Source organism: Priapulus caudatus, unplaced genomic scaffold (assembly GCF_000485595.1).
Source record: "Priapulus caudatus unplaced genomic scaffold, Priapulus_caudatus-5.0.1 Scaffold83, whole genome shotgun sequence".
NCBI lineage: Eukaryota > Metazoa > Priapulida > Priapulimorpha > Priapulimorphida > Priapulidae > Priapulus > Priapulus caudatus.
This window is the reverse complement of record NW_014577144.1, coordinates 538087-548086: the sequence shown is the minus strand read 5'-3', so window position 1 is coordinate 548086 and position 10000 is coordinate 538087. Positions and strand designations below refer to the sequence as shown.

Below are 10000 nucleotides of genomic sequence, written 5' to 3'. Positions count from 1 at the left end.
TTCTGCAAGGCAGGGGGCTGTGTCATTGGCGCAAAACTTTATAATTCCCTAGAAACTCAAGCTATCATTTTCTTCCTCCTCCTCCTCCTCCTCCTCCTCCTCTTCCTCTCCTCCAGCCCCACTTTCTCTCTACATACATTATACATATATTATATATATATATATATAATATATCATATATATAATAGATAAACTTATGTCTATAGATATAGAGATACATCACATCTGTCAATGGGTGTAAAATTGCCATGTCTGTCATCCGTCCTCCGAAAATTCTTTTTGCCGAATATCAGTGGTGGCCGAAAAATTGGTTTGGACCATCCGAATACAACCCCCCCCCCTCCTGACCCCAACTGCCTACTTTGTGCCGGTGGCTGTGCCTGCAGACGCGTTCGGGCGGGGCGAGGGTTAGCTGCCCTTGTGCGGTGATTGCTTCTCTTCAGGACCCGCGGGGATGCTGCGAGAGATCGGGTGACTCCAAAAAACGACTTTTCGTTTGTTTTAACTGGCGGCATCTGCAGCCGGCGCCGTCGATGCGCGGTTGCCGTGGTGATGCTCCTCCCCCCGGCACTATCCTCGGCAAGAAAGGATGCGAGAACAGAGAGTGCGCGAGCGAGGCTCAGACAGACTCTAAGCCAATGTCTGAATGAATTTATCGGCAGCTGTAGATAGCGTGGCAGCAGTGAGTTATTGGCGGGTGGTAGCAGGCAGTGGGGGTCGATATAGCAAGATATGTGTTCTTTAGATGGCGTGGCTCAATCGGGCTGTTTGCTGCTAATCACTGGATTCTTGCCAGACTTTTGGGAGAAAATGTTAAGATAGTTTGCTTTCTTAGTTTTTAGGTTCATTTATAGGTTTTTGCTTTTATTTTTTATATTTATCATATTATCAAATTTATCCAAACCACTCAATGTCAGTTAGTCAATCATTCAAATGAACACTCAATCTGATAATTATTCAGTCAAATAATCAATTAATCAATTAATCAATCACTTAATTAATCAATCACTTGAGTAATTAATTAAACCAATCCTTCAATCATTTGACTGCTGACTTAATTAAATAATCAACTATTATTACTAATAACTACTCGATCGATCAATCAGTTAATTAATCAATCAATCGATCAGTCATTCAAAACCAAGCCCTAATCCCTTACAGGAGGAGAATGGGTGACACCGGTGAGTCGTCGTGGTAAGAAACAGAAGAAGTCCAAGGAGGAGAAAGAGGAGCTGCTGGCACGGAAGACTCCCGAACCGGAGAAGCCTGACGCACCGAAAGAGGAGCTCGACGAGGAGAAGGTTAAGGTCGAGGAGGTTGCAGAGGAGAAGAAGCCAGAGGCAGAAGTGGCCACGGAGACAGGCGACGCAGCAAAGGTGAGCTTCACATGTTAAACTGTCGTCCCCGGGATCGACGTTGTCATTTATCGACGACTTATGTCTGGGCACGACATGTTTATCGACGAGGTATGTCTGACTAAGGTTGAGTCTCTCTCTTCTGACAGGTTGTTGCGGAGAAGAAAACCCCAAAGAAGAAGAAGAAGAGACAGCAGCCGCCGGCGTTTGTCGTTGAGGAGCCGACGTTCGAAAAGGAGGTCACCCCGGAGATACCAGCCGAGCAACAGACACAGGAGGCAGAAGAGGAGGAGGTAAGAGAGATTCCTCCTCGTTCTCCCTTCTCCCTACTCTCCGTTTCTCCATGAAAGTCTGCCGCGTGGTCGAATTGGGGAAACTACTCTATGTGATACGCTACTTGCTACTTCGTATCTTCGAAACGATCGCTCTTCTATTTTCTTTTGATTCCGGGCCGAAATTTTCAAATGACAATATTCCTTCATTGCGAGTACCCAATCGATCAATCGGTTAACCGATTTGTCAGTGTTGAATGTGAGCGTCATTGACAAATGACAACAATGCTCGCACATGTTGAAATCTGGCAAATCTTGACAATGGAAATTAGATTATTTACGCCAGATAGATCGCTCGCTCGGCAACGTTTCGATATGCAGGCGAGAAGGCGCGCGCGCGTATTGTCGATAATCTTGTGCGTTGATCTACGTCAGTTAGACGTCAATGGTCGAGCGCTCACGACGACAACGATCCACTCTTTGCAGCGCAAGGTCGCCGAACCGGCGGAGGTCAAGGTCGAAAGTTCGGACGAGCAGACGACGGAGGCGACGGGCGACGGCTCGGAGGGCCGCGGCGAGAACACGTCGGGGTCGGACGAGGTCAAGGTCGAGGACGTCGAGAACGGCTGGCTGAAGGTCGAGGCGAAGGCATCGCCTGCGAAGGAGAAGAAGAAGAAGTCGAAGAAGAAGAAGGGAAAGGAGGCGGAGACGAGCACGCCGGCGGAGGAACCGGCGGCGGCGGAGGTCGCTGCGGAGGAGGTTGCTGCGGAGGAGGAAGCCGCGGAGCCGAGGAGGGCCCCGTCTCCCGAGGAGAGACTCAGTCCTCTACTCGACGACAGCGGCGATAGTGGTGAGCTATGTCACGTCACGTCTTCTCTACTCGCTGTCTGTCTGTCTGTATCTGTTTGTTTGCTTGTCTAGCCATACGCTTGCTTGCCCTCTAGACCATTGGTTCTTAACCTGTGGTCCCTTTGGGGTCCTCGGGGAGTCCGCGAACCCCATTGTATGCGAAATATTGTGTTTATGTGCTTATGTGTATTTTTCTGGGGGGGGGTTTGTAGCATTCACCAGATTCTCAAAGGGGTCCACAGCTCAAAAAGGGTTAAGAACCACTGCTCTAGACTAGTGATGCCCTGGGGGCATTTGTCGGATGCAAAATCAGTCTCAACATTAGTCTTAACACCAACTTCTCGAAGACCAAACCCACTATGCACTGTGTATCAGAAACAAACCACTTTACCCTGTTTCTGTCAAACAGTCTACGGGACAAAGTTAATGTTAAGAGTAATGTTAAGGACTAATTTCTCTTTCTGACAGTGGGCCCCTGCTGTTTATTGAACAAGGATCTATGCGTGGAAATGAACGTAGCTTTGGCATTAACGAAATTCGCGATTATAAGCTCAGCTAGCGATCGTCCATGCACCTGAATCATGTTTTCACTGCGAGCGACACCATGTCGTGACGTCATTTACACCTCATCACTCGCATTAACCGACAATCGCATTAGTTAAACGCATCAGCGAAGCTGCCGCAGCGCAGGAATTATCGCGCGCGGCAAGACAAGGGTCGCCATTAATTAATGCCTCCGCCGAGTCGTTAGCGTTAACGAGGTGGCAGTCTTGCGCATCCCTCGCGGATGCTTCGCGTGTATCGTCTGCGCAGCAGCGCCAATCCTGTCGTTCTCGCAGCTCTGAGAGCTTTAGATCTTAAGCTTATTTTTATTTTGTTTTCTCTTTATTATCTCAGCTTAAGCTCTTTCGCTTAATTTTTCGAGGCGTGACGAGAGGGTGAGAATGACGGGGGAGAGGTGTGGCTGGTGTAGGTAGAGTGTTGCCCATCGCCACTCTGTCACGTTGGCATTCATGCGGCACGATCGATACGGCCACACAACTTCACTAGAAGGTTAGCATCAGCCCACTTACCACGCACGCCCCCACACTTGCCGCAAATTGTCCACTCTGGATGGACTATTTGCGTCTGCTGTGCCGTGTTTCATCCCCCCCCCCACACCGACGCCTTCTCATTATTAGCTGTATCACCTTTACGTCGGCCGGTCGTGCGCGCGCGCGTACGCGGATGACGCAGCAGCTACGTTGCCTTGGCAACGCGACTCGCAAAGAAGATGCTGCGAACCTCGCGCGTGCGGGGGCGAGTTTTTAAATCGTAGGATGGCGACTGAAGGATATGACAGTAACTGATGGTGACGTACGATCGTGACTGATTAGGGTTAGGGTTAGGGTTAGGGTTAGGGTTAAGGTTAGGGTTAGGGTTAGGGTTAGGGTTAGGGGCAGGGTTTAAAGCACGAATAATTTATCAATCTTCAGTCGCCATCTTACGATTTAAAAACTCGCGTGCGGGGCCGTGAGCGTAATTGCGTCATTGTGTGACGTCAATCGTCGCGGGACTGACGTATAAGTGAGCATGCGCCTAGGCGGCGCACCTCCTCGAATCTCGTTTGATCTCGCCGCTCCAACGAGTGCGGGCATTAATTGGTCGTCCGCATCGTCGCAGGTGGCGTTCTCGTGTTTCATTCACTTCCTCTTCCTCCCTTTTCGACTCCCCTTCTTCCTCCTCCTTCTCATTCTGCTTGCTCTGCTTCTTCTTCCTCTTTTTCTTCTTCTTCATCATTTCTCTTTCTTCGGCGCCTTCTTTTCCCCTTTCTTCTTATTATTATGATCTTCATAGATAACGACGATACATGGGTCAAATAAGAACGTGGGCTCGAGTGCGGTCCTCACCGGCAGCAGTAGGCTAGCTTTCTTGCTGTGGCGGTATACATGGTAACGGGAAGAAGGACAGTTAGGAAAACCCTTAGTAAAAGTCAGCACTCGGTTGCACGCTGTGCAGTTTGAGCGCACTTCATCATTTGCTTAGTCGGCGTGTTTTACGAGAGGGTTCATCTCGCTCCCGCTAGCCATTTGGCGATAATTTCAAACTCGCTGATGGCATGGTGTGGTAATTATTTTTATTTTACATTGTTTTTGCCATTAGGTCACGCAGAAGGCACCGGCTCTTCGGATAAATCGCAGGAGAGCAAAAATGCTGGTGCAGCGATCGACGAAATGGGTGGTACGTTGTGTACTTGCTTTAGCCTGATTTCGTAGAGTGATTTTACATTGATTTTGTTTGTTTAGCAACACTGCGGCATGGCGAGACAAGAGCGTGGTGGTTTGATAACGTAACACCGAAGTAGAACCATGATGACCTAGATCCGTCTAGATGGTGGCTTTGTCTGCATGAGCTTGTCTGTTCAACTTATTCATCTATTCAATTCAGTCTTATCAATTCAGGAAACCTGCACGCATGTAACGTAGAGTACGTACAGACTTCCGCGCATGGAATAAACTCATTGTCGCATTTCAGATTCTTGGCAGGATGCCAAACCGCAGAAGAAGAAGAAGCGAGCGAGAAAGGATCAATGATGTCTCTGACAAGCACCGAGGAGACGGCGGTCGCGTCGTCGTCGTTTTTTTCTTTCCTTTTGTAAGTCCACACACGGGACCAAGCGTCTGCTAAACGGACGGCGACTTCCCGCGCTTCCCCCTAGGTGGCGCTGCGCGGAGGGCGAGCCACCAGGGGGGAGGGGACGAGAAAGATGCTGTCCTGATAAACCACGGCGCTGATTTTGCGGTTGCGCCGATGCTACGGATGTCCCCCTCCAGGGGGGGGGAACGCATGCGGCTCTCTGGCGGGGCGCGCGTCGTGCCCTGCTGCACGCCCGGAATGCGGTAACACATTTCGCTTACTCCACGTACCCCGCTGCTGCCCCTCGGTCCTGCGGGCAAGGAGGAACCGCCCGTCTCTCTCTCCCTTCCCTTCCCCACACTTCCCCTCTTCCCTCCTGCCTATTGCCAAAGTAAGTGTGCCATTTCTAAACGGCCCGTGTGAGGTCTCACATTACAGAGAGTGGTACGTTTGTTCTGCTCCCAGAATTTTGTTTGGGTGTACCTGTTGACAGGTGTCGTCCGGCAGAGTTATCTTTGCGCGAAGATGCGCGCGCACTGCTTATCTTAATGGGGAAACCAATCTTCCGACTCGCGCATCTCATTGTATGATAATCACAGGTAATGGTATTACGTCGCATAATGGGTAAATCGTTCTCACGCCCACGCACGTGGGGGGGCCGAGATCTAAGCAGGTTAACTGTGGGATGGTTACGTTATCGTACGACCTTGTGAATGACGTGACGTTGTTTCGTCTTTGCGAAGGGTCGTAAGCAGCCTCATTCTCCCCGGGGGTGGGGGTGGGGGGGCGTCTGCCACTATAGATGGCTACCTCGAACAGATTGGTTGTATATACACGTTAAAGGCATAATAAGCCCATTGCTTATGCAATGTTGACGGATGCTTGAGTAACTGGCACCTTGTGTAGTTGATAAGTACATAACCTTACATCCAAACGCGTATTAGTTTGTCCAATATCACTGCTGGTTACTAAGAAATGTCTAATTGAAATCTGCAGTCCAAAAATCAGTTGTTTACAGTTTCAAACCGCTGCCGACGAAGCGGGTGTAATACAGATTTATAGTGCACCGGACATTTTCGCACTCATGCGCTCTGTACGCAATGCTATCATCAGTGATTTCGTAAACATGCACGCTCGTGATAAGGAACTTTTTGTCAGGGCTGTCCACGTGCGTCCGTGATTAGTACGTGTGCTTTACTCCATTTCCATGTTTAGTCCGTGGCCGTGGTTACACCGCTGACACCTCCATTTCATCTGGCGTCCAAAACATACCGGCCACAAATGTTTATGTCATCGCTTGACTCCTGGATGACATTTACGTCACGTAAATGATACGTTGATACATATCAACAACCGATTTCAAGTCTTGTTTGTAATGTAACCAGCAGTGATATTGGACAAACTAATACACGTTTGGCTATAAGGTTACGTACTTATTAACTACACGAGGTGCCAGTTACTCTAGCATTCGTCAACATTGCATAATCAATGGGCTTACCTATATACGAGGACGATGCAGACTAGTAGCTGCTGCCCTCTGGTGTCAAAATAATGTATATTGTCAGTTTCACAATGTAACAGGTGTGCGTAGTGGTTATCGGATCTACCACCTAGAATCTGTCTTCCTTTAAATCAGAAGGGGAACACCACCACTGCAGTAAAAGCTGTAGGACTACTAGCTAGTTGTATGATCTTTTCTCACTGACCCTCCATATATTCTATTTTTGAAATCTAAAATGAAAAAAATATTGTTGTTGGGTTATTAGAAATATATAATGAAATTATTTTATTGTTTCTCGATTTATATATAAGAGTATTTTTGTTCTGTCGGATGACGTCAATGCAGCATGTGAATTGACGGTTACTGGTTGAGTTTCTGTCAAGTACAGCCGAATTTTATATATATATTGGGGTGACAGAAGTATGAAGAGGTCACATGTCATGCTGTCTGTCAGACTAACACTTTGTGTGCTTTTTCGTTCAACACGTTGTGATATGTAAGTTGTTGGCTGCCGAAAAATCGATTTTAAAATGACTGTGGGCATTAGGTGATGTAGGTTACGAGCTGCACCTGTAGGTGGAGCCACTTGAGTGCACATGTTGAACTGGAAATAAGAGCCAACAGATAACAGGATTAATAATTTTACTAACTTATCCCTGGATTACAGAGATAGCTAGCTGACGAAGTGGGCGTGATCATATTCGGTATTTGGGATCTGTATGGGGTTTATTGCCAGTAGGGCTGCAGGGTGAAGCAAAACTTGTACTCAAAACCTGTGCAATTACACGCGGTGATTGACGGTCGAGGTCTATTGTTTCACCACGTTTTAAGATACCGGGAAGTGTAATACAGCAGGTGATTGCCATGCTTCCGGTGAGTAAAGTAGCGATAATCCTGCTGGCGCCATCTAGCGCCAACCGTGTGAAGCAGGTGCCTCGTCTTGTGCGTCGGCACGACGACGGGTTGGTTGTTACGCGATCGTTGGGGAGTCTGCATTCGCCGTGCACGCGTCGATGCCTGCATGCCTGAAGTGTCTGCGTGCCTACGGGCAGGTAACATACGTGCAACGTTTCGTGACGACAGGCGAGAAGATGGTCGATTATGATCGAGCGGAATAGGCGGACGAGAACGTGCAAGGTTTTGTGTCGTTCGAATCGGTTCGTCTGCAACAGGGATAGAGACCCGTGCGTAGGCCAGCTCTATCACAAAGAGAGGTTAGGGAGTGCAATGTAGGCAGAAGCTGCGGATGCGACGGGGTTTTTTTTTGACGGTCATGGTAAATTACAAAAATAGCAAATGTTGCTGCTCTCGACTCGAAACGGAAAAAAAGAAGAATATATATAATATATATATTTTGCTTGTGAATGTATCATAAGTCGTAGTCTTTGGCAGATTGGGGCGCACTGGTGCGTCTTTAAAATAAATGGAACTAATCAACTCAAATTCTCGTCGTTTGCATGTGTTATTTATGTATTTTTATATGACCAATATACACCAATATACACCAATATACAATTTAAATTGCGAAACTTTCTGGACACTATTCATGCATGAAAGGACTGTCCAGTGTTAAAGTAGATCTATATCGTGCTCACACGCACGCACGCGCATGGACACACACACACGCACACGCACACGCACACACACACACCTGGGCATAACACGAAAGCTGTGCAGGCAAAACGTCTCATCGCGATCGGCAATCCGAAAACGACGGTCCGGTCGTCACGACGACGACGGCGGCGGCGGCGTGCCGTCGACGAAGTAGCGTCGCAGTTCTTCCAGCGCCCTCGCGCGATGGGAGAGCGAGTTCTTCGTCGCGGCGCTCATCTCCGCGTACGTCTGCGCGCGTCCGTCTTCCGGCTCGAAGCACGAGTCCCAGCCAAAGCCGCTCCCGCCGCGCGGCTCGACGATGAGTCCGCGTGTCCGCCCGCGGAACAGCGTCACGGGGGCGCCGGCGTCGCCGGGGCTGTACGCGAACGTGCACAGCGCGACGGCCGACTTGTCGTCGAATCCCTGCAGCATTCTGTAAGGCCAAAACAAAACAAAATATATGTGTGGTTACCGTTACATGCCGAAAAAAAATAGGGTAGGTAGGGAAAATATTTTATTTACGAACCATGTCCGAAGGATGTGCGTTGTGCCTTTTGAAGTAGGAACTGTCCCATAAAAAATATTTTTTTTTTACTTTAAAGAAAATTGACAATAAAATGATTAGGGTCGCTGGGAATAATTAGGGTCGGTCAGAAAATCGTAACCACACCTATATTTTGTTTTGGCCTAAGGTGGCAGAGAGTGAGGGAGGGGAGACGGAGGACAGGCGGAGAGTTAGGGAGGGAGGGGAGACGGAGGACAGGCGGAGAGAGTGAGGGAGGGAGGAGAGACGGACGGGCGGGGAGAGTTAGGGAGAGAGGGGAGACGCAGGACAGGCGGAGAGTTAGGGAGGGAGGGGAGACGGAGGACAGGAGGAGAGTGAGGAAGGGAGGGGAGACGGACGGGCGGGGAGAGTGAGGGAGGGAGGGGAGACGGAGGACGAGCTGGGAGATTTCGCGCACAGAGCAGCGAGGAATCGTCGCCTGCACGAATGGACGGCCGGAAACGGATCGGGGATATTCGCAGGGAGGGCGATTTCTCTCGTGCGTGCGGAATTATTAGTTGATCGTGGGCTCTTTATACTGACGCAGATATCTGATACTTATGTTGCAAAGGCTGTTAGTTTGTCATGTGACAACCAAGCTGACACAGCCGAAGTTGGTTATCAAAGGGTTAACGACTTAAAACGGAGCCTTTGAGGATCAATTTGCCAGTTTGCTCTACTTACGTAGCCCTTCGCTTCGCTCTCCCACTGTGCATCGCTGTGGCAAAGTACGGGTCTATATAATGTAGAGCTACTTACCGGTGTAAGCCTTCCGGTCCTATTTGGGCGAGAAACCACTTGATGTACGGTCCAGGCAGTCCACCAAGTGCGTTAAAGCACAGACACGTGTCCTCCACTAGGCATGGCTGCTTTAGGGACTCTGCTGCGGCTTTACATTTGGCTATGGAGACGTTGTCTGGTTCCCCCTGGTATTCGGGGAGATCAACATCAATTCGTTCTAGCTAAAAAGGATGAAGAAAGGTTTAAACGTTTGGTTATGCGTACTAGAGCTACTGCTTACATAAACCGACCAGGCTCTCTGACTGTTACACGTCGTAGGACCTCTCGCCAACGTAGTGTTAAGCGAGAAGGGAACTTGTGGCTCTACTGCTTACACTGCTACTCTAACCACAGGCACTTGAAGCGTTTCAATAAAATATAATGCTAAATAAATACGAAATCGATTTACTACCAAATTCTTAATGTTTCTATACTCTCTTTCACCTATTATTGCCGACAGTTTCCTGTAAATTCCGTCCAAATCCTATGT

At 48.8% G+C, this 10000-nt stretch overlaps 2 protein-coding genes across 3 annotated transcripts in view; one reads left to right on the top strand and one right to left on the bottom strand.

The window, feature by feature from the left end:
* Nucleotides 1–6004, top strand: part of LOC106804692 (muscle M-line assembly protein unc-89-like) — an 18502-nt gene extending 12498 nt beyond the window's left edge. For both annotated transcript variants that reach the window (XM_014805975.1, XM_014805974.1), the window contains exons 3-7: nucleotides 1162–1376; nucleotides 1505–1648; nucleotides 2114–2477; nucleotides 4619–4696; nucleotides 4991–6004. In XM_014805975.1, the coding sequence (XP_014661461.1) occupies nucleotides 1162–1376; nucleotides 1505–1648; nucleotides 2114–2477; nucleotides 4619–4696; nucleotides 4991–5049 (860 nt within the window). In that variant the 3' untranslated portion in view covers nucleotides 5050–6004. The remainder of the gene's footprint in view (nucleotides 1–1161; nucleotides 1377–1504; nucleotides 1649–2113; nucleotides 2478–4618; nucleotides 4697–4990) is intronic.
* Nucleotides 6005–8039: 2035 nt separating this feature from the next.
* The window catches only part of LOC106804699 (inosine triphosphate pyrophosphatase-like), a 2750-nt gene continuing 789 nt past the window's right edge, over nucleotides 8040–10000 (bottom strand). The window contains exons 2-3 of the mRNA XM_014805986.1: nucleotides 9490–9692; nucleotides 8040–8619 (exon numbers count right to left, since the gene is read on the bottom strand). Of these exons, the coding sequence (XP_014661472.1) occupies nucleotides 8319–8619; nucleotides 9490–9692 (504 nt within the window). The 3' untranslated portion in view covers nucleotides 8040–8318. The remainder of the gene's footprint in view (nucleotides 8620–9489; nucleotides 9693–10000) is intronic.